The following is a 24747-nucleotide window of genomic DNA, read 5'->3' on the forward strand; positions in this document are numbered from 1 at the left end:
CTCAGGAGCTCTTAAAGGCTGGCTTCTTCTGAACTGTCTTGCATAACAGCCAGCAGAAAACTGCACAGCTGAGTCTCCCACGGCATTTCCAGCTCCTTTCCTCTTCAAAGCTCCACACCTCTAATTTTCTGCCTCTTAATGCGTCTTCCACAGAGGTGAAAACTAGGGGTGAATTTGCAGCATGTGCCCAACCAGCATCATCAGCCCTCCCTCCCTTTCTGCTTTCAGTTTCAGTCAGTTAATGCCTCCTAGGTGCCCCTCACCTTTCACTCTTACTGTTCTTCCCACGTCTGCTGCTTGATGTTGAGTTTTGATTGGAGGTTATAACTCAGCAAAGCATGTAACTCACCTCCCACTTCAGCTAGTAGGACCCAAGAATATCCCTGACTCTCCCTGAGCAGAGTTGGCCTCCTGAGCTGGGATCAAAGGCCAGGGAGAGTTTTGATCCATCACCACTCTCCAGGAAGCTCTTTGCTCCTGTCTTTATACAGAGGATTTTAACCAGCAGCCACCAATTTAAAAAATCACAGCATGCTACATCAGCTGTTCCCAGGCAAAACTCAGCTTCTGACACCCCCCTACTCTGTAGTGCCTGGCAGCAGGAACGAAACCCACACCCCAAGTGCCGTGCATGCCCCTGCAATCTGGGCGCTAACTTGGGTGCCATATTGCAAATAACATGGGCTGAGAGCCCTGGGCTGGGCACCACGGCAGGCACTTCCACCTGCACACCACAGCTGCACACCCCCTTTTGCAGCAGGATGGCCACAGCTCCAGATGCATGCAGCTGCCTGAGCTGTGGAGCACCCATCGCTCACTCCAACCTCTCAGACTACAGCAGCAGCTCATCTCCAAGGTCAAGCCCTGGCAGCTCTCACAGCCCACTGCTGCAGCAGCAGCAGCTGGGTACACCTAAGAGGCTGAAATTGGCAGCTTTAACCCACACAAGGAGGGGAAGCTGCTGCAGGAGGCTGAGATGGAGGTAGTCCCTAAGCTCAGATCCAGCCCACAAAATGCTGAACTGGGCCACACTGGTGCAGAACTGGATTCTGCCCTAGAACATGCAGAGTTCCCATCAGAGACACCTTGACTCCTGGGACAAGCTTCCCTTGGCCACACTGGCAGGCACGGCTGCTGCACCGGGACCCCACATCTCTGCACATCATGCGTGCAACATCCCAAACAGGTGTCAAGGAGACTCTCCTGCCTCCCCAAATGTGTCTAAGTTATTAACTCTGCAGACAGAGGGGATGTGATGCTGGCAGCAGCTGCCTCCCCTGCACCTACCCTAAGAACACTTCCCCATGCCCAGACCAGCAGAACAGCTCTTCTTAGCAGAGGCATTTCCTTGCTGTGTGACAGGGGCACACCACGTGCACGCACAGCAACTCTGCAAGAACCACTGAATGGGCACCAGTGTGGACCAGAGAGGCTTGAAAATCATCCCACTCCTGATTTTTAGCTTTCCACTCAGCTTATTCCCCAGGCTGAAACTTTCCTCACAACAGTGAAAGGAAAAAAACTGTCAGGAAACACAATGGTGTGGGTTTGACACTCAGCTCCCTTTAACTGCAAGCAGGACTTCAAGCGCCGCAGTCGTGTAGCACTGCCACACAGCACCTCTGTGAACAGGATTTTCCACATTTCAGGACCTTTGGGTGTCAAATAAAAAACCTTTACAGTGCTTTTACCTAAAGCAAGACAAACTCAGCTGCAGTCTGTGCAAACAGAAAGGCTTTAATTTGATTTAGGGACAAGGATCCTCTGGGCTCTGCACACCTGAATGCTGACTCATTTCACATATTCCCAGGCTCTTGACCTGCCACTGCCGGTTGTCAGGCTGTGTCCCAGCACCATTTCCAGCACTCTCCACTTCGCCAGCCTGCTTGGTCTCACCCCACTGTCAGGCACCCAGAAACGCCGAGGTTTGCCCGAGAGGGCCTCCCCGTTCACAAGAAACTTGCCCGAACTCGCAGTACTTTGCTCCAACCACCTGCAGTTGTTTGAGGAGCCCGTAGGGGTCTGGGCGCAGTGAGAGCTATCACCGTGGCTCTGGAGAGGCCCAAGACACCGCTGGGATCGAAAGCTCTGCAGGCTCACCTGGCTGCCACCGCACGGGGCAGCGTGACGCCAGACCCGGCACCGGCACGGGACCCATCCCGGTGGGGCAGCATGCCTGCTTCTGCGAGCAGAGCGCGGGAGAGCAGCCTCCTGCTCCGCGCCGAGCGGCCGCCGGCCGAGGAACACCCGGGCGTTGCACCCCGACGCGGGCGACTCGCAAGCCCCTCTGGCGACCCGATCACCTGCCTGCCAGCTCAGCCAAGCGGCTGCGGGCCGCCCCACAGCCCCCGCCGGCCCCCGGGGAGCTCCCGGCCGCCGGGGCCGGGAGGCCGGCGGGCACCGCTCGCAGTCCAGCCCAGCGCGCCTGCGGCCCCAATTACATAACGCCGAGAGTGTGCGCAGGGCTGGCCCCAGTGCTTCCCCCCCCGCACCCAGCCGGCCGCCGCAGCCGGGCAGCGCCCGCCGCCGCCGCTCAAACTTCCCTCACGACTTTTATTTTTGCTTCCCCTTCCTCTCCCCGCAGGCAGGGCCCCGGCGTGCCCAGCAGCCCCCACCCCGCTGCCTCCTTTCACGGTGGGGCAGGTGCCCGCGGGGCAAAGCCACGGTACCTGCTCCCGGGGCTGCCGGCTCCCTGCGGCCGCGCCGCCGCCTCCTCCTCGGCGCCGGCCGCGCGCCCGCCTCGTTCTGCAACTCGGGAGGCGGAGGGAGGGAGGAAGGAAAAGGAGCGGGGCAGTGGACGGCGCCTCCTCCGCCACCGGTCTGCTGTGGGCCCGCCCGGCTGCTTGCGAAGCGCCGGCGAGCGGTGGCCTTGGAGCCCTTGAGGGGCTGGGGGTGAAGGGCCGCGGCCTCGCACGGTCCCTTGTCTCCCGCCTCGGGGCGGACCTCTCCCCTTGTCCACCGTCCTCTCCTGGGCATGGAGCCATCGTGCAGGAGTGTGAGGGGGGACACAGGGCAGCTCCTCTCCTGGGTTCCTTTCCCGGGACAGGATCCTGCTCTGGAGCATGTTCAGAGAAGGGCACCGATGCTGGGGAAAGGGTCTGGAGAACAGGGCTGATGAGGAGCAGCTGAGGGAGCTGGGGGTGGTCAGCCTGGAGAAGAGGAGGCTGCAGGGAGACCTTCCTGGAGGAGGTTGTAGCTGAGTATTGGTCTCTTCTCCCAAGGAACAAGTGATAGGACAAGAAGGAACGGACTCAAGTTGCACCAGAAGAAGTTTTAGTTGGATACTAGGAATTTCTTTACTGAAAGTGTTCAGGCATTGGGGCAGGCTGCAAAGGGCGGGCCCCTGGAGGTGTTCAAAGAACGCGTAAACGTGTCCCTTTGGGACCTGGTTTAGTGGGGACCTCGCAGCATTGGGTTAACAATCGGACTCAAAGGTCTTTTCCAGCCAGAACGATTCTGTGACCCACTCAGCAGCAGGCGGTGTCCGCCCACTCCCCAGACGCTCCCTGTGTGGGTTTATGTTCTTTGGCTTTGGGTTGGTTGTTTTTTTAAGGGAAACACAGACTGGGGGAGTTGCAGAGGCTGAAGCAGGACCTTCTCAGCTGCAGCAGGCTGTCTGGATGGCCCATGACCCTGCCATCACAACCGGCTGCCGCGCAGCTTCCTGGGCACAGGTACCAGGCTGGCCCTGATGTGCAAAGCCCTGCTGCCCGTCTTCTCTCAGCATCGCTTCTTGACACAGGCCTGGCCTCACCCATAACAGAGCCGAGCCCAGAGTTCTTTTTTTGAAGGTTGCTCCCTCTGCAGATCTCGGCGGCGTGTGTGCGCCTGGTTGGAAAGCGAGGCGAGATTGCCCTCTTTCTTCCAAAGGGGTTAGATGCACCGTGCTTCAGCTGGCGTGCTGCAGTTGTGCACATCTTCTCCCCTATTGCAAACTCCTTCATCTCCGAGTACCAGGAACCTCTCACAAGCCTGGTACCGGTGTATTTTCCCCACCCACTGCACCTGCTAAGAAAAAACATTTCTGCATGCCTTTTGCTTTGTTATTTTGTAAATTACATACAGAGAGGGTTTTTTTGCTTCCCAGGAAATGGGTCTCAAATGATCAGGATGGATGAAGCCATACCTGTTCACTGGATAGCTGCTGAAGCCGGAGATGTGCTTCCCTGATGTGATTATGGAAACACCATGAGGATGGGTCTTCACTGGTGCTTCTACCTGTGTTTAGTCCCCATCAGTTTGCTTTTAGCTACAGCTGTAGCAGTGTTACGTGTTTTTAGCACCCTTTTCCACCTTACTCAGCCTGCCTCTCACCCAGACCCTTCTTACAGGCTCTTTTTTTTTTCAGTACAGTTGTTTGAAACCCCTCTTTCCCCCTTTATTTTGATAGGGACTCCAACGTCAGCAAGAACTTCTCCACTTTATTTCCCCCCCCCTTCCAAATCTCATTGCAGGGTTCCTAGTTTATGCCTCCATTGATTATGTCACTCACAGTAATTCATTTCTATCTGCTAAAGCTACTCCAGGCTCCCTTGTGATGCTGTTAGCAAGTGGAAAATGGAAGGAGTTTGGCTTGGTTTGTGGGGCGGTGACAGCTATTTCTCACATGTGTACCAGGTGGGAAAAGACAAAGGCATGGCTTTGTTCTTGCTCTCTCTCTACACTGCAGACAAGGGAAACAAGACAGGAAGGGGAACATGTTTAGCAGAGTCATACTAGTGATGGATGCATGTCAAAGGGGTTTAGGAAGCAGCCAGACCAAAGGTCCCTTCAAATTCTCCATTTTGAGGCTCACTTCAAGGCAAAAAGGATCCACCTGGCTTTGAACTGGAGGAAGCATTGCTTGCCCCCACCACCAGCTGCAGCTCTGCTCTCCTTCCCTCTCCACTTGCTATATATGGCACAGCTCCCAGAGCATCTGCTTGAAGGGTGAGCTATCAGGCACATGCTCCAGCTTTCACCTGTACAACACTGACCACACTCTGGCACTTCACTTTGTAAACCTAGGCTAATTCTTCACAACTACAGAAATGAATCCAAGTTCAGATTCCTCCACAGGTGCCCCATGAGATAATGGCCTCCCAGACACACACAGGTGGACCTGTGGAACAGGTGCCTCAACATGACATTGTTCCCTGTGAGCCCAGTGCACATTTCCTCTTTGGCACTCCCACTAGGTGACTGATCCATGGGAGTAGGCAGGATGCTGTTCCAGGAAGAGCTCCCCGTACCTACAGCAGTACACAGGCATGAAACTCTAACCCTTGCCAGTGTTTACCTACATTGACACGAGGGGCTGAAGTCAGAGTCAGGATTGAGTTGAGTGGATGTACCTTGTTGATGCAAGGGGTCTTAACACATGCATTAGAAGGGCTGGGATTATCTACTTATAAGTGCAAATAAAAAAGCATTCAAGTTACTCTTCAAGTGAGTAAAGTCAACAGAAGCTTCCTCCTGCCCCCCTTTCTGAGCACCATCAACACGCAGCGTTTAGAAACCGTTTCGCAAAGTTAAGCATTTATTAGGAACAAGAACTATTACAAAAAGATACCCAGAGTCTAAATATATACATGAGGTTTAAACATAACATTTTCATGTACCTTTAGCTATAAAAATACATTAGATTAACTGTATCCTAATTTATAAATATAGAGGGTTCTTCTTAAAAAAAAGAAAAGCAGTATTTCATAGGAAAGCCTTACTGTGCAATGGAAGAATATATACCCTCAAGGGGTGATTCTGAAGTTAGTGTCTAGTGTTACATAACTTAGAGAATTCAGTGTGTAGAGTCAAACCCTGATCAAGACAGTAAGAGATACAATGACTTTTAAAAACACTTGATGGGGGGGAAAGTGAAATATATGTCATACACAGAAAGCCAGCATAGCAGGACTTGAAGAATTTCAGATGATTTCAATTCCAACCACTGTCTATAAATCATTATTAAAGAGAGAGATCAAGATCACCAGCCTTCCGCTCCTGGCCTTGCCTCCTGCCCATCTGACCGCAGCCCTGCAACACCCGCAAGCAGGCAAAAGTAACAAGTTGGAGAAGACCTTTGCACTCAAGTGTTTTAGAAAAACTGAAATCTATTTACAAGGTTCCCATTTGGCCTTTCGTGGGGAAGGGAGGACATTGTCTTCACTGGGTGGGGAGAGCCACCTGTCTCACATACCCATGGGAGGACAGGCACCTAGTTGGAGGTATGCCGTTGAAGAAGCTAAGCAGTGTTGAAGTGCAACTTCAGCGTTCAGTTAACAAATCAGGAAGCTGAAGCTCATGCAAACTTCTTCCTTACTGATAGCCACCCACCTTCCTTCCTCCTCAAAAAAAAGGTCACTCATGCAACATGGTACTGACTGTGTGTATCTCTGAGCAAAAGAAGTTAAATCCTTGCCTTGCACCAGAGAACAGAGGTTAGACCTGCATTTCTACTTCAAGCCCTGACATCTGAAAACTCCAGGCAGCAGCCTCTAGCAGTGCTCCATGGAGATCTGTCACTGTGCCACAAGGATGCCATAACGACACCACAAGGATGGTTGGCTCTCAGAGGACAGTCCCAGCGGGATCAGTTACCACTTACTACAAAGCTGACACCACTGACTCCTGCATAGTTAGAGCTCCTGCAGACATGGAACTTCCCATACCTTTGGCAGTGGTTCTCCAGTAAAGAATCAGGAGGAGGGAAAGTAGTGAGCCTGGGAACTGAAGAGAGCACGTGGCTTGTCATTAACCTTAGAGTAATGTCTTGGCATGCAAAGAAGTTACTGCAGGAGATGCTGAGGCATGAACTTGGTGTGCCAGCCACTCCAGGGATGCTTACCCAGGTAAGCAAGAGACAACTCAAGAGAGTGAGCTGCTACTCTGTGCTTACCAGGAGATCACAGCCCTCACAAGGACAGTTAGTGCACAGTCCAGCCACAGCTTGTTCCATGGTAGCTGGCTGGCACACCCACATCTTTAGCACTCGGTGTGTGCATGGGAACACCTGCCTTTTCGGACTGTACTTCCAGAAAGCTCTTTAAGCTACATTCATGCAGGATAAAGAAGCAGTGAGAAGAGCTTAGAAGTTTTATTCAGAATAATAGCTCTGGCTCCAAAACTGAAGAGATGCTCACACAGCCTGAATGTTACAGAGAAAGAGAGAGCAGGACAGCTTCTTGCAGCTCTTCTGCTCCCTCCCCCAGATCAGAAGGTCTGGCCTGGGATGTTTTCTGTGGGTTATCTAACCGTGCTACATGCTTAGCATTCAACTTGGTGTCATCACGATAAGTGCAGTGCAAAATCCTCTTGCCAAAAGTGCTATAGTGAAGGTTTGAGATACAGTGGTGACTCATTTGGAGCCAGAAGGGCTAGCAAGTCAGTCACTTGCGTCTGCAGCACATGTCGTGTGTACACACCAGAACATCAGGTTCTGAGGACACTTGAAAGTCTAGCTCTGTTGGGTGAAATACTGGCCCCAAAGGAGTCCTCTAGGAAACTCTCACAAACCTCATTCAGGGCTAGATTATCACCAGTATGAAGAAGGCCTGTGTCTCAAAGAGCTATCTTGGTCTCTCTAAGAAGAGAATTTCTTTACAGTTCCTTCCATGAAAGCTTGCACTCCCAAACTCCAGCTGCAATCTTCACACAAACTCCACCAACTTCAGTCAAGTTGTATTAACCTTACCACTCATGTCCACCTTTGGCAGGTGATACCCATATGCCTCTGAAGGTGTTTAACAGTCATGCCAATGGCACCAGAAGTCTCTAATGTGCTGTCCACATCCACGACCTTCATGGGAACAGTTTGAAAGCAGGTGTCCTGCAAACATGGTGCCTGGTGACAGGTAGCAGACAGATGTACAGGCAGGGACTTGTCCAGTACAAGTGTGTGCTATGCTGCCAGCAGGGTTGCTTAGTTTTTGAAGAGCCAGTTGACAAAATGGAGTCCAGTAGATTCAGTGTTCCTTGAGGAATAAAGTCACGTGTTCCCATTGTCCTTCCTACCCTTCCCCTCCCCCTTGCTCTGAACACATCCCCCATGTGTCACATTCAGAGTGTCAGCATTTTAGGCCTTCTAGTTTCATGAACTCTTCTGGGAGAGTTTAATGGTGACTGTTTTCACTTCAGTATATTCTGCCAAAGCGTATTCACCGCTGGAAAAGAAGAGAGAGGAGGGAAAGGGACAAACAATGGTAGCATGTTACTGTATGTCCCTAAGGAAAGAGAGATCTGCACAAGTGCTGTAAATGAAGGACAGTTGCTGTAAATTATATCAGGTCATTAAAACCAGGTACGAACTGACTTAACATCAGCTATCAAATTGGGCACCGCTTCTAATAACCACCAAGCACATGCACCCACGTACACACAGCTACACTCTGTTGTAACAGGAGCGTGGAACGGCCTCAGTAACCCACAAGATCAGACCTTGTGCATCTGCTGAGTGAAGACCAAGTACTATTGTGAGAACCCACAGAAGAAACATCCATGAAAACATAGTTATCAGTGCTTAGACAGCAATTAAAGTTCCTTTTTCTCTGGCAGTAAGCTTCTCTGCAAGGTACCCTATAATCAAGAGGGCACAGTTGTTCCAGAAATGCATGCTGATGGCAGACCCCACCACTGCTTGTGTCTTGGCTGGTGGAAGCTGGCTCTATTCCCATGCCTTGCCCAAGGGACATACCTCTGACATCCTTTAATTAATCAGGCAGTCAGGCAAAGTAAACTGTAAGGTGTATATATGTATTTACACACACATATATACACATATGTCTTGTTTGAGGATTCATTCATTGGCTGTGCTTAGCCAGTGAGGCATCTGAATGTCTCAGAGCAGATGCACCAGGACAGCTACTAGGAATAGTTCCTGGAAATCAGTCTGTCTTTTGAAAGAAGTGTATGAGATTCCTCTGAAGAGTCATCTGAATGGTGTAATAAAACTAGGCTCTCTCCTATGCAAGAAGAAAGTTAAGATGTAAGCCAGTTCCTCAGCTCTAACTTACAGTGTGACCTTGCTTTAAAAATTTCTGCATGAGTGACTCCTCAGAGCTGGAATCCCTGCAGCCATGTTGCAACAGGCCAGGCTGAAGAAGAGGGAAAGAGGGTCCTTCTATAATTTAGTGGCATGCTTGGAAGGTAGGAGGTAAAACAATCTCAGATACCATTCCTTGTTGCTCTAGCTCCAGCACTAGAAAACCAGAGGTAAGAAGAGCTGTGACTTCCCACCAGTCAAGGGAGGCCCAGATACTGCCATATAAAGATGGAGGAGGTTGTGGGTGCATACCAGTGTGCCAACTGAGGTGTCACACCTCTACCTTGGTTTAAAAATCTAACTAGTAAGGAAGATTTCTTGCAAGTGGAATTGACTGAACTGGAGTTATCAAGAGCTTATAAAGCAGTTGCTCACTTAGGTCACCTCCCGGTGCAGCACACTGCAAGCCTGAAGCTTTCAAAGCAAATTCAACAACATTTTCACCGAGTCCCAATTGTTATTGCATTCACCATCCACATATAAATGAAATACTGAGCAAAACTTACAGTTCTCTGCCATTGCCTGACATTTTGAATCCACCAAAAGGAGCCTGTGCATAGAGTGCATTGTAACAGTTGATCCTGCAATCAATTGTGAAAAGACAATTTGGTACCAAGGAGAAGTAAGGTGATGACAGCAGCAATACAAAAACAGGCTGAAATCCTTCAGTCTTCTCTTTGTACAATTTATTCACTTGAGAAATCAGATTTTAATAATAAAATGCTACAGAAACAAAAGATTTGAGTGAGTGGTACTCAGTCTGGCCTACATCTCACTTCAGAGTCTCTAAGGACTAAGACATTCATGCTTGAGCTGGAATTTACGCTGTGTTCAGAGCCGTGCTTAAAATAAACAGTCCAACCTATTCCCCAGTCTCACGAAACACATTCTGAAATGAATGTTCACTCAGAAAGCTGTCTAAACACTCACAAGCAGGCCCCACCATCCCCTTCCAGATACAGAAAACTGTTGGACTGCCATAAGCAAGTAAACCAAAAGCACTAGCCTCATTTCTATAGACAGCAGGCAGAAAAGGTCATGCAGATACTCCCTCAGCATCTCAGTAAGATCAAATGACTGAAGAGACAGCTGTGGCTCAGTGCCGTAGGACTGCACCTTTACTGCCCTTCAAAGCCCAGCACCCCGGTTTTATGTAATTACTCAGGACAGGTTCTTCTGCTGCCAACTCTTGAAATCAGCCCTCTGTGTGCATCAAAATGAGCCATCAGGTCAAACTCCCATCGCGAGTAGAGGGAAAACGTGAAAAGCGGGATTCCGAGCGAAGGCAGTTTGCAAGCTGCGCAGCCGCTTGCTCTTTGCACAGTGGCGTGATGCCATCTGCTGTCCACACAGATTCGTGCAGCTGAGGCCCCAGCTGGTGCTACCTCAAGATTGTAAACGCTGCTTTTTCTACATAGAGCATTTTGAAAGGCATCGAGTCTGCTGGAACTGACTACCAGCTCTACATTTTCGGACGTTTGCAAAGAACTACCTCGATTGGATGAGCAAACAGTCCATTTCTCGCCACACTGCCTGGTCCTCACCACCTTATTTTGGTTGTGGCTTCTGAGCAGAATATCAGGAATTAAGCAGACTGCTAATAGATCTTACCTCCAACATTCAGTGATTCTGAATCATACATCCCTCTCCCCTCCCAGGCCAGGCACAGGTCCCCCACTGCTTACCAGACGGTGCCTGACTGCAGGGCCGCAGCGAGCGTTAGCGCTCTGTCCAGATTCTTTGTGAACACTGCAGCGGTTAGGCCATACTCTGTGCTGTTGGCTCTTCTGATGACCTCCTCTATACTCTTGAACTTCATAATTGGCTGAACTGGCCCAAAAATCTGCACATAACCAATTAACCATTAGTACAGGAAAGCCTTTGCTAATCCTGGCAGCTCTGAAGCAATCAGAATCAGATGCATTGTTTGGGTGCTGCAATTAAAATGTTACATCCTAGCCTTCGAGAAATCACTGACAGCCTCTTAAAAGCTACTCATTAAACTGACTTCAAAGGAAGTAGAGTAGTTCATACATGCTACAATCCAACAACTAACAGATCATCTATAACAATCCAAATAAGCAGAATTAGATCTGGATGAGCTTCAAATGATTTATCCTTATTCCATCTATGACCCTCCTTTTGAACGCCGAAGTAATTAATTTATTGAGTTTACTCAGAGTAATTGCTGTATTTGAAGGACTGCATGTTTTCTGCCTTGGCTGTGACGCTGCCTCTATCATGCTCTGCAGTTTATTTGCATATAGTGCAGTTACCATACGTTTCACCACAACTTTGGCTGCCCGTGTTGCCAGTGTAATGGCAGCCAGCACACACAATACCTCCCAGCTCCTGGGATGGAGCCTCTCATCAAGTTCAGTATCAGAGGCCTGCATAAGCCCCCAAAGGTGAAACACAGTCTCACTTCTGCTACCTTGAGGGCCAGGCTAAGCAGCTTGCCTGGCTTTAGCTCATACAAATATTTCTACATTTCCTCCTTGTGGGAGCTCCAGGAGCTCAGCTGGAGCCTTCCTCCCAGGCAAAGGACGAACGTGCATTTGCAGCACAACTGCAAATGAATGGAACTGGGTAAGCTTTGTGAATCATGACCTGGGATCTGGAGTCAGGTCAATAAAAAAGGGCCTGTCATGGGACTTTCAGCTCTTACTGCCTCTATTTTTAGCACGCAACTCATGCCCAGGCTGACTGATCTCTCCCAGGTTCCTCAGAGATTCTGTGGCAGATCTGAGACATCTAAACATTTTGCCAGGAGTGAACAGTAAGCAGCCCCATAAAAAGCATTGGACTAAACTATAAAATACAAGTGGCCAACTACACTTTGGCAACTACTCATTTTCCATCAGGGCACATGATGAAAAGTAGATTAACTTCTCTTTCAAAGGAATATCACAGGATCTAATCACATGCAGTTTATTCAATTTTTATGTGTATGAGTAATGAAAGCCAGAGTATGAGATCTGCACTTTGGTGGCTTCAGCCATGTTTTCATATAGGAAAAAAATGTTCAGCCTCAGGGCCCTTCACCATGAGCACAGAATCTGGGATTATTTCAGACTCCGAGGCTGCTTGGGAGACGTTCTCCAGTGGCAGTACAGCAGGGCCATTCCTTCCCTCCTCACCTGCTCCAGGTCCCATAGTTCTTTCTGCAATAAAGCAACTCCTTTTTCACAAACAAGCATTGGAACAAGAACACACATTAGACTATCTTGGCACTTGGACTCCACGTGTACCACTGCTGAGGAACCTCAAGTCCACTCAGCAGGAGGAGCAGAGCACACAGCACACACAGCCATCCATCTGCTGCAATGGAAGAGCAGAACTCTAGCTTCAGAAAACCTCCACAGCTCAGGGCAAAGAATACATAGAATTGCTACAGCCTGCCACAGTTTCAGTTGTTTTATTCCATTATCACAGAATCCCAGCATGGTGGGGGTTGGAAGTGACCTCTGGGGATTGTCTAGCTCAACCCCTGCTAAAGCAGGATCACCCACAGCAGATGGGTTTGGAATCTCTCCAGAGACACCACAACTTCTCTGGGCACCCCCACAAAGAAGTTTTTCCTCATGTTCAGCTAGAACCTTCTAGGTTCCCATTTATGCTCATCAACTCTGTCCTGTCCCTGGGCACCACTGAAAAGTCTGGCCCCATCCTCTGGACCCCTGTTCCCTAGATATTGATCAGCATTGGTAAGATTCGCTCTCCAGTTGCCCTTCTTCAGGCTAAACAGACTCAGGTCTCTCAGCCTTTCCTCCTCACTGAGATGCTCCACTCCAGTCAGCATCTTTGTACCCTCTCTTGAACCAGAGAGCCCAGAACTATACTCAGTACTTCAGATGTGGCCTCATTAGGGCAGATGAGAGGAGGAGGATAAGCCATGTGCTTGTGTTTCACATTTTATCAAGGTCTCTTGAAATGTGACCTTTAGGGTAGAGCTCATCTGTGATATCTGTACCTAGCTTTGTTACTGTCCAGTGAGCACACTCCCCAGGCTGCTTCCCTTTTGGAAAACCAAACAAAATGAGGGACAACAGCAAGGCATTAGAAAGGGCTGGCAAACAGACACCTATTAATTGCACAGACATTGCTGCTAAAACATTTTGGCAGGTTTTTGCCTGCTCTGCCCTGCCTCTTCTCTCACATTTCCCCCCTCCCCAAGCACATACACTCCAAACTGCATTTCCTCTTGCAGACACTTCATTAGTAGGATGAATTTCAGCCTCAGGCAGTTGTTAGGACACTGAAATTTGTTAAATAATTGGCATTTCTATTCTCCTCTCAACTTTTCACTGTAAACCACCACCTCTTTTTCCCCTCCATGTCCAGCAGCAATGCATGCAAAGGCTCAGGTGATTGTACTGTACCTCTTCTTTGGCGATACGCATGTTGTCAGTGACCTCTGAAAACACAGTAGGCTTTATGAACAGGCCTCTGTCTTCAATGGCAAGGCCCCCACACTCCAGCTTAGCCCCTTCTTTCTTCCCACTCTCTATCAGCTCCAGGATTTTATCAAACTGGTTTTGGTCAATCTGTCAAACACAAAAGGAGAAGAAACAGAGAGCAGAAGCTTTATTATCACTGTTGCAGAGACTGGCATCAGGCAGGGTATGTGGCCAGGGGGGGACGCATGCAGGGCACTGCCAGAGTGGGTAAGTTCACATGATAGGGCAGTTCTATGTGGTATGGCAGTTGCTGATATGGTGGGTTCTCTGATATGGCAGCCAGGCAATAACTGGGCTGAAACACAGGGCATGGGCATAGCCTGAGCCACGTGGAAACAGCAGGTGAAGGTACATGTGGCAGTTTCATCTGAGCTAACAGTTTGCTGCCATGTGGAGAGGGTCTTTCTACTTTTGTTTGCTCCATATCCTGGAGCTCACTTCACTCCAGCTCTGGAACTTGCTGACCTTCTCCATGCACTGATTCAGAAGCACCATTCGGGTGCCTAAAAAACCCACCTGAAATGGTTTTTGCTGGATTTACAACATCTGCCAGCTCAACAAGACATCTGATCAGTATCAGAGTCAGTGCAAGGGAGGAAGAACAATCAAGTTGACTTTGCAGCTTCACTCATAGCTGCCTGTCCCCAGCCAGAAGAGCTCAGCAAGCATGTGCAGCAGGGTGCTGCAGGTGCTGTCAGGTTCCAACCTAAGGCAGGGCTGTTCATGTGGTGCATAATTCAGAGATGGAACACCTCACCACAGCACTCTGCAGATGGTAAAAGACTTATGGAGATGTTTTGAAAAAAGTAAAACTAACAAAAACCTCAACAGATTCATCAAGGTGATTAATTGGACAACTCCACCCACCGGTTCAAAGTGCCCTGGCAGCCTGGGAGGTTGTTCTGAATGCCAGGTATCCCCAGACGCTTGTACTGGTTCAGTCTATCTCCCCAGGCATCTGTTTTTCTTTCAGCAGGGCCAGTTGCCAGTTGGGACTGTTTACATGGAGTGTTCCACACTCCACTCCTCCAGATTACAGACTGCATCCTGTCCCTGGCTAATCCTGGCCACACACAATCCAATTTTCATGCTTTTAGACAAATATCAAAGCTTCAGGAGGGTGTCCTTGGGGTACACAGTGACAACAGATCAGCACATCTCCTGCCACACAGATATGCACATCCCATGGACTGCGGACAGCTTGTGCTAAGTGTCCATTTTGTCTCACGTGTCAAGATGCTGCTCAAGAAAGCGTGACAGGTGCTCCTGCAGAAGGCAATGTGTGCCCTCATGTAGGATACGAAGTGTCACACCGTGCCTTTGGCAGGTGGCATACGTATTGTCTGTTGGTCTGGTTGCTTAGTTGCCAAAGGAAAAGATCTGCAAGTGCTTTCCATAGTGGCATGTCTGTGATCCAGACCAATCCAGTTCATCCACTTCACATCACAGAAAACAAAACAAGGATATTTATACAGCTGTAACTTGTTGCAAGGCAAACTATAGTTAGATGAAAAGACACTGGGGAAAGAAAACATTTGTAAAAATGACATGTAGGGGTGGGACTGTTTGTCATTGTAACCAGAGCTTGTAAGGCTTGTTTAAATTCTGTCCCCTACTCCACTATTATTTATGGTTCCAGCATTGACTTCTATTAAAAACACATGGTCTGCTAGAGCCAATTCTACTATTTGTCTATCTGAGTCAAAAGAAAAGAAGTCTTCTAACAATCACTGCAATGATGAAAATCTGAGAACCTTCAAATCTTCCTGCCTTGCTTCACCTAAGGTAAGACTGCAAGGATCAGTCTTTCCTTTTCCAAAACTATCCTTTGTAACCCTACAGAATAACTCCACAACTGTGCTAAGCAGACAGCTGAGTAAAGATTCTTCTCACTTCCATATTTTACTTTCATGCTTTAATCCTAAAGTACACAAATGTTCACAGTCTAAGGAAAATACCATCTTAAAAATCAAACAATAGCTTTTAGGCTGAATAACTGCTGGCTGGCAAGTGCCATGAGGCAGCTTTAGTGCTTATTTTATTCCTGTAGATCAGGTCTAACAGTTCACAAATCCCAGTGTTTGGGGTTCTGCAATAACAAAACTAGCCTAGTCTTGTTCTAAGCTATTCCCTGTTCCACTCCACCAGGACACTGCTCTCATCTACTGCAGCCTGCTGCTCACAGCTGTCTAATGGACTGGTTAACCAGTTTGCCATCTGTGCAGTTTGATTTCATTGCTTCCTGTGATACAGCTCACAGAAGTCTGCAGTTACCAAATGCCCTTGGTCTGCATTTGAGGTTGGCACTCTACTCAAGCAGTCCTGAGTACCTGTGACAGTACCCCTTAGATTTCTTGTGCTGTCCTTTGAATTCCAGCCAGCTAACTCATGTGAGTTTTGGAGAAGTCTCATCAGAAGCATGCTCATTTCTGTTTAAATTTGATCTATTTTTGATCAGAGCAGTGCATTTTATACCAGCATAACCTAATACTGCTGCTGACACGGTCTTTTCCCCACACCCATGCCATGAGCATCCATGCCAGTGCACAGTAATGCACACCAGGGAAGTGGCCCGAGTAAAACCTTTCTTACTCACCTCCCAGAAAGCTGGATTGAACCTGAATCAGCCAGTTCCTCAATCTATTCTCAACTGCAGTGCAATGTAAGAACAAGCAGCTGAACACAGCACGACCTTTCCAGGACTAGCAAGTGTCCCGTTCATGTGGCACAGTATTATCTGTCACCTCATGCTGTCCAGGACCAGGTTGTTTCAGCAGCTACTTAAAGCACTGTGCTCAGACATGGTGCAGCTTGGTTCCATAAGCACCAGCTCAGTCTGGACTGCAGAGGCTCTCCTGGTTTATGCTTTCTGAACTCTCTTGAAGTTGCATGTACTGTTGTCTGGCTACAAGCACTTGGAGCTGATGTAGGATAAAAAGATTTTGAGCTACAACCACTGTCAGCTCTGTCTTCTTCCCACTGTTGACTTCTAAGCTAGTGATCCTCCCAGAACTGGTCTACCCAACAGCATGTGGCCATTTTTGTAGTGCTGACCCACACAGAAGAATGAAAGCAACAGCCTGGGGTCTGAAGCAACTGAGGCCTGACAGGGAGAGATGAAGAAGTGGAAGACATTATTTTTCCTGGTGGTTCTTCTCTTGTCCATCAGTTCAAGATTAAAACAACCTGACAGTGGAGCAGGTTCCCTCAGGAACAGAGGAAAATTTGGAAGCTTCATCTTTGAACAGCAATTTGTGGACAGGTGTGACTGCTACTTTTGAGGGTGTTTTAAGCCCTTGTGACACTGCACTTCTCTCTCTCGCTTCAACTTCTGTGTGTGGCATCTTACAGCCTAGGCCCCAGTGAGCAAGCAACCATCGCTGCAGAGGAAGTGGTTGTTCCTTTGCTCTGGCAGCCACAGGAAAGATTTAGGATCAATAGTTTCCTCCCACTCTCTCAATACCTTTCCATCTTGGACTTGACAGCTGCATGCACAGAAGTCCAGATGTGTGTTTGTGGGTTTGCTATCTCTCTCAGCTACAAGTGTAACGGGTAAACCAGAACAGGGAAGGAGGACAGATGGACCAAACTTAAAATCTGACCAGGTGCTGCTCTTCTGACTAACTGTTATCCTTAGTTATAGAATAGAATAGACCAGACCAGACCAGGTTGGAAGAGACCTTCGAGATCATCATGTCCAACCTATCATCCAACACCACCCAATCAACTAAACCCTGCAACCAAGCATCCTGTCAAGCCTCTGTATGTACAGAGCCTCCCTTAAGCCACAGCAGAGACGCCAGAGGATGGTGCTTTGCCACAGTGCTCTCAGGGAACTGCTCTGACAGCCAAGCAAGAGCTGGCAGCATGGATGAACTGAAATAAGCAGCCCAGTTCCATGTGTTCTGCTCACCTTTTAAAGCCTCACAATTAATCCTTATGATTTCAGGGGCTGTTGTGTTAAAATAACCCCACAAAACGCAAACCTGAAAAGCTGATAGACCCTTATCAGAAGGGAAGAGCAGACTCTGAAATGGTTTGAAAGTCAACTTATCTCTGCTGAAGCATGCTCCTAAAACTGATGAGAAGTTTGCAGGCCTTTTCCAGGCAAGTTACTGGGTTAGATGTAGCCCCAGAATGAACAGGGGATGTACATCATCTTATTCCCCAGGCATGAGGACATGCAATGGGGTTTTGCCATGCATGAATCATGCAAATGGGCCTAGATCCAGATAAGGGGGGCAGATGTCCTCACAGCCATCCCTTCTCTGAGAGTTCCTACGCAGCATCAAGGAAGAAAAAGAGTGCAGTACTGGGAACAAGAGGCTTAGGCTATAGATTTATGTGGTTCCAACTTTATTTTTTATAGCAAGCAGTGGCCCTGTTGGAAGATCTGACCCAAGCATCATCTTCCTCCACAGCTCTCCACCACAGCTCAGATTGCTTCAGAGTGAGAAAAGTAGGAGGAAGGCTCTGGAAGCATCAATGAGGCTGGTTGTGACAGCAGCTTGGCATGGTTCTTCTCCCTAATTCAGCTGAAACTTCTCCAAAGGATCAGAAAGGAAGCAGAAGAAGAGAGGGAAAGTGGGGCTCAGGAGTCCCTGGGCTCTAACTACTTGTCATCACCCATGCAGCCAAGTAGCTGAATGGCCCTTTCCACAGCTGCACTCCTCTGTGCTGTGCTATTGCTCACTGCAACATGCTTTGTATTACTGTACCAGGGAGACAGCTCCTTCCATAAAGCTGGATCAGAAGTGAATTAAGTACATTTGTGTTTAAAAAAAAATTACAACATAACATTTCAACAGTTGTGATTAATTGGTATTTAAAATAGGGAGCAAAATAGAGCCATGATACATTACTCACCCCTCGGCACTTCTGCTGGGGCCATACTTGTAAGGATAATATTTACACAGGAAAATTAAACAAGAACACAAGCAAAAACCAAACAGTAAGTGTTCTCAGGCAGTTACCTGGGGCCCCTGTTCGGTTCTGGCATCAAAGGGGTCTCCAACGAGTCGCTTGGTGGCGTACTCCACGCTGCGCCGGACGAACTCAGGGTAGATCTGCTCCTCCACAAAGACGCGCGAGGCAGCCGTGCAGCACTGTCCTTGGTTGAAGAACACACCCTGATGGGCACACTCCACTGCCAAGTCCACTGCCACACAGCCCGGGAGGCAAAAGTGTTACCACATGCACAGTTTCAGCCTTCCAGTGTTTCCAGACTTGTTTTTCCCTTGCTTTTTGAAAGCCTCCTCATAAAATGCTGACGGTGGTCACACCCATAGAAGGCTTTCTACTGCCTTCAAACCAGACCTCTTCTTATTTTCACCCCTCTTCCTGCCTTTTGTCTCAGAGTCTGGTTTGTCATAGCTCCTGGTAATCTCTTCCACAAGGACTCACTGAGGACAGTAACCAGCTTTTCTTGCTGTGGGAATTCAGATGTGATTCCTAGATACCGTGCATCAGTTCCCAAAGCCTTGTTGCAGCAGTGCTCGTTCAGAAAGCAGTGTGCCCTACTGCTGTACAGCCAGCTCAGACCAGGGCTTGCAACGCTCACTGCTGGCAGGGGCACAAGTACCTCTGCCTTTTGACCCCTGCTGTGTTGTGCAGGACATTGTAGAGTACTTTCCAACCACTTTGAAGGGCCCAGGTTACACATCTCCTAGACCTACTCAGTAATGCAACAAATTCACAATGAGACATGCGACAGGAGTCCTGCAGAGCAGAGGTGCAAGTTGCATTAGAACAGGTCCTACAAAACTTTCCTGTCAAAGGAATGCCTGCAGAGGGGCTGCATTGTAGGAAACTGCTTTTCCCACTGCTTGGCACAGGCTCTGGAGCGCTGCCAACCAAGAGGAAAGCACCACCACAGCAGAAGTACACAAATGCAAGCTGGACCTGCAACTGCAGCATGCCCAGGGAAGGCAACAGTATAATGGTGTGCTCATTTGCCATACGCTGAGCAAGGACTGCAGCGAAGCAGAACTGCATCTTGCTCTTGGACAGAGCCTGTGGGGCGGATCCCGTGGCAAAGGCCAGCAGAGAAACACAGGAAGCAGCACATTCAGAATCCCTTACAGCAAATAAAGCCAGCAGCCAATACTTACAGTCTGCATCTGCACACACAATGCAGGGGTTTTTCCCTCCAAGCTCCAATGTCACCCTTTTGAGGTTGCTTTTAGAAGCAGCTTCCTTGATCAGTTTTCCAACCTGTGGCATTGAGACACAAAGAGGACAGGAGCTGTTTCCACTGAAATCTTGTGATGCTAACAAGGGTAGAAGAGCCCGGTGGGCTGCCGAAGCAGGCAGAAGTCTGTGAGAACACACTTAAATGGCTTCAATTTCCAGCTGCTATGATGTGTTGGGTCAAAAACAGCCCCAGAATTGTTTGTTTTAGGCAGCTCTGAAAGGGCAGGCCATGTGGGAGAGCTACAGGAACTGCATCCCAACATTACCTGCTACCAGAGCTGCAGAACAAGGCATTTCCCACCCAGTGCAAGCTAGTGAGCAGCCCCAGCCGTCGGTGGGGCCCCAAGGTTTACAAGTTTTACTTTAAAAAAATTCATCTTAGAATGGATCAAGGCAAGACAAGTACAAGAGTTCACTGTTCCTATCTGTTCTCACTCCCACACCAGAAAGCCAGGTAGCTTTTGACCTTTAGGAGAAAACTCTTCTGACAGTTTAGGCTGAGCTGCTCCATACACACAAATAACTGAGACATCCTCTTTCCAAGGCAATACCTTCGAGATGTCAAGAGACAAAGTCCAGCTAGCTCTGCTGTGGCACTTTCTGCTCAGGAACCTGACCAGCTGGTGAGATTTATCTGGCCACCCTCCCCTGAAGGGAAGGATTTGCTCTGCTGCTAGAATTTAATCGAAGTAATGTCAAACTAAGGGCTTTTTTTCCCCCCTCACAGAAAAAATTGCTTCATATCAAATGTTTTTCCCAAATTCTGACTGCACTGTTGCTTTTTCACACTGGTAACACCAAACCAGCAATTTCTCTATTCTAAAAAAAAAGGACAAGAAATTCCTTGCAAGAAGAGGCAGCATCAAAATCATTCAGTGATCTAATTTTGTTACAAACAGTGCGAGAGAAAACTGTTTGGGAGTTTCAATAGCTAGGCAGGTTATTTTTTTCGGATGTGGTCTTACATTTGAATGTCCTCAGTGTGCACCTGGTTTTCTTGTATGTTGTCTGTGCACGTGGCAATCTTAATTCCTGCCCCAAAATCCTCTTGCCCTGGAGCGGAGCTATGACCAAAGAAAGCACAAGGCAGCTGGATGGCAGTTACACATCTGCATTTCTCATGGCTTGCCTTGGTAACATAAGCAAAACTCCTGACCTGGCAGTACAGATCATCTCTAGCCCACCGCAGCCTAGTGCTAGAGACAGCAAAACATCAGTGAGGTGTCGTGCTGCAGATGCACATTGCTTTGCAAGAGACGTTACTACAAGCTAGCTGGTCAAAGAGAAGTTAAACTAAAGGAAAAGAAGAAATCTGGAAAGGAAAATTCTCATGGAGGTTAAGATTAGTATGTCTAGGCTGGCACTTAGCCTAAGCTGGGGCTTTAAAACTAAGTCAAAACGTATTTTGAATTAGCTTCACTTCCTGGCTCAGAACCAGTAGCATTAGGCTGCAAATACTGCAGAGATGCAGCTGAACTCACAGATGGGTGGAGAGGGAAGAGAACACTTTTAAATTACACATGCATTAGCAAAAAATCTGTCTCCCTTGGTGTTTCCTGCACACCCATGGATTAAGAAGACAAGCACAATGTTTACATTTTTTTGCCCACAGGCCCCAGCAACTGAGATTTTCCTTCTGCCCTAATCCACCGGACACTGCTTTTTCATTAAAAACCCAAACAGATCCATGTGGGTTGGATGAGTCTGTAAGCTCTACCGTGGTCACACAACCAGCACCTAATCTGGGCTAAAAGGTTCTGATCTAGGATTTGCAGAGAAGCATGTCACTGGGTGCACTCACAGATTAGAGCAACTAGCAAGAGAGTAAAAGCTGTGAACTTTTATTTGATTGTGTTCATGTTTGTTTCCATGATCCCTAGACAGAAAGGGAGGCTTAGCAACGCCTTCTCCTGTGGGACCAGGGAAGCAACCAGAGTGCACACAAAGCCACTAGATGGCACTGTTGTTAAATGCAGCAGCTTTTGCGTGTTCAGGGTTACCTTTACCCACCAAAAACTATTCAAGGCAGGTTATCATCATTATGCAATTAGATGACACTCTGCAGTATTGAGGATAGACATAGGAATGGGTGAATTTGGCCAGTGCTCAGCGAGAAGAATGTTATTCAAAGAAATAAAAGTGAAGGGGCTGTATTTGCCTCTACTGCAGCCACTGGGGTCAGTATTTCCATCCCTTGGGACGCTGCCCCACTTCAGAGGGTGTATAGATCTATTGCAAGAACAATCACAGCAGCAGGTGGGAAAACATTCACGTTTCTAAGCAAGCTTTTGTTTGAGAATTTGCAGTAGTGTACTGGAGAACCAATATATTTGCATGCCACAGCTGTGCTCAGTCACATGGACTAGGCCAAGCCATGTGTGGCTATAGGTGTCTGATAGCACAGAGGTCTCACTTCCATCCCTCTCATAAGCAAGACAGTCACAACTATTTACAGGGGATAAAAAAAACTAAATAGAAGGTGCTTTACTGTGCAGGTCTCAAAAGAAGCTCAAATGTTAATCCCATCCACGTCAGCAGAAGCAGCCTTGGGCACCAGGCCATGTTTTCATTTAAGTCATAGTTCCTCAGAGGTAACTAAAGCAGAAGAAGAATTGTTCAGGGCTCTGACTGACATGTTTTCTAGTTGCCCACGCTGGCAGGGCAGGACTGGCAGGTAAATGTGCCCAGAAGCTCCATCAGGTCAATGACATGACATTAAGTCACTGCCAGCCTCTCCTGCAGACTGCCATGCCTCATGTCAGAGCATCTATTACTTACACTTCTTACAGCAACGTGGTGGTTTGGCAAAACCCAGCTAACAGAGATGGGATTATCACAAGCACAGGGACCTGAATTAGATGAATCACAAACCAGCTGAAAAAGGCTGTCACGTGGAACGTGATGGGGACTGGTGCTGGGGATACAGAAACCGTCAACACTTCACCGGTCCAGTCTCATGTGGAAGGCAGTTTGAGAGGAGAATGCAGAGAGAGACAGTAGATGTTTTGTAACAAATCCACCACCTACCTTTGTTGACCCAGTGAAAGCAATTTTATCAATGTTGTGATGGGTAGAAATAGCAGCTCCAGCTGTGGGGCCATAGCCTGGCACAATGTTCACCACACCTGGAGGGAAACCCACCTGAAACAGAGGTTAAATACAGCTCTGGAGAGAGAGAGAGAGAGATTTTGAGCACTCTGGAGCTGATCTGTGCTTCTGAGAAGTGCAGTTCAGTTCTCAGGAAGCCTGCATTAGCTGCACAATGTTCCTTGTAATTAAGAACTGCAAGCTGCAGACAAGGAAGGAGGAGCCTGTACCAGATACATCACTGTTATCCAGGCTTTCCAGTAACATGGCTGCATGCTACCAGCTGGAGCAGACGTGGGTGAAAGTAACACCCATGCTTAGGAAATGCCAAGTTTCAGTAAGAATTCTTGGAGGACTCCCAGTTTCAAGTCAAAAGAGAAGGAGTCTTCTGGCCAAACTTGGCCCCCAGCTACTGCTGTGCAGCTGGAGCCAAGGGGTAACTGAATGAAAGTTTGTTTTGAACAAAGGTTGACATTTGTGGTTCTTCAGGGGCCAGAGGGATTAAGGAGTCAGTAAAACCTCACTTGATGATGGGGCTAATAAAACAGGAATACAAGAGCAGACGGTAACAGACTTATGCCAGGTTCCACCACATTTACAACCTAGATTAGCCAACTAGTGTTTTTGCCAAGAGAGACAAATGGCAAAACTTTAGGTGAAATTCTAGTGCGAGAAGTGTGGGACTTACTGGTCTGGTTTTGCTTCCTGAAACAAGAGTTTCAAGGATTATGCTCTTCAAGGCCAGCCCTCCCCTGCTACTGGTTGCACAAGGTTGTTTTCCCTGCAGCTCCTAACAATGGAATTGCAGGATATTAAACCCTTGTTTCTGGTGGCTTTTTAATATAAAATCTCTATAGATGCAGTTGCTTCTTTACATATTGAAAAATGGAAACAATTGCTCGTGTACTGCCTTGCACAAATGATCTTCACAAGGGTTGTTTGTTCCTCTTCTTTCTTTTCATACATTGGGAAGGCAGTCTGATTTCTTCTATGGAAGTGCCAATGATCAAAGTGAGTTTCACAGAGTTTGCATCTTGGCTGATGAGTTTTCACGAACACACTGCACATCAAACTGTGCAAGTAATGGTGTTTGGAGTCAGCAGCAAAGCCGCAAGGAAGCTAAAAGTTGGTTCAGGTCGCCTTGAGCCAAGAAGTTTTTTTCTGTTTTTCAGCAAAAGTGAAAGCCAAAGTACTTTGTTTGGCCCTAAATAATTTCATTGAACCTAACACACAGCTTTGCCTTTAAAGATTCAAGAAAAAACCCAAACCCAACCAAACAAAAAAACAACAACTTATCCTTCTGAAAAACTGCACAGAGTTTAGTTAATATTGGGTGGAGAAAGGAGCATTTTCAAATAAAATGATTCTGCTCTAATTACACTTCTGCCTTGAAGGAGAAAGAGGCAGCTTAGAATTTCAGCTCAAAAGACAATTTTCACATGAATTGAATGATTTGGGGGGGGGGAAGTGTTATGCCTGTGTGGGGAGCTGTATGTCAGAGTGAGAAAAGCAGTGCTGTTAGAAGCCATGAAAGAGCCTTCACTGGCAGGGTTTTTGCACTTCTTCTCTTGATGGAAGAGCTTTAGGTGTCAATTATTAACATTTCCTTCTATTTCCTCCAAAGCTAAGCCAAGAACAGATTAAATCATCATTATCATTAGACAAACAGACTTTTCCAACTGAGAGGAAAAAGCTACAACCTCTTCAGTCTTTCTCACAGTAACTTATATATGTAAATGCAGGAAGCTGACACACTGACCTGCTCTGGGAAGTGCTGTGAACCTCTTACCACCTCTGTATGATTACTAGATCTGAGGGCACTTGAGATCCTACCTGACAAGCCCTAAACCGACACTTTAACATCCCAAGCTATGATCTTCCCTTTATGCCAATACCGAATTGGATTTGGAGGTCAGACCTAGCTAACCTGTTCTGTAAACCACAGAAATCATGAAGAATTGTTTCCCACGGCAGTCTGCCTTGGTTGAATTA

At 47.8% G+C, this 24747-nt stretch overlaps 1 protein-coding gene across 3 annotated transcripts in view; it reads right to left on the minus strand.

The window, feature by feature from the left end:
- Positions 1–5963: 5963 nt before the first annotated feature.
- ALDH1A3 (aldehyde dehydrogenase 1 family member A3) overlaps positions 5964–24747 on the minus strand; it is a 35973-nt gene continuing 17189 nt past the window's right edge. For 2 of the 3 annotated variants that reach the window (XM_009899895.2, XM_054169284.1), the window contains exons 7-13: positions 22696–22809; positions 19587–19689; positions 18450–18634; positions 13399–13563; positions 10702–10859; positions 9523–9597; positions 5964–8138 (exon numbers count right to left, since the gene is read on the minus strand). In XM_009899895.2, coding sequence (XP_009898197.2) covers positions 8066–8138; positions 9523–9597; positions 10702–10859; positions 13399–13563; positions 18450–18634; positions 19587–19689; positions 22696–22809 — 873 coding nt within the window. In that variant the 3' untranslated portion in view covers positions 5964–8065. The remainder of the gene's footprint in view (positions 8139–9522; positions 9598–10701; positions 10860–13398; positions 13564–18449; positions 18635–19586; positions 19690–22695; positions 22810–24747) is intronic. The other variant, XM_054169285.1, reaches the window with a different exon arrangement.

Source organism: Dryobates pubescens, chromosome 17 (assembly GCF_014839835.1).
Source record: "Dryobates pubescens isolate bDryPub1 chromosome 17, bDryPub1.pri, whole genome shotgun sequence".
Classification (NCBI taxonomy): Eukaryota; Metazoa; Chordata; class Aves; order Piciformes; family Picidae; genus Dryobates; species Dryobates pubescens.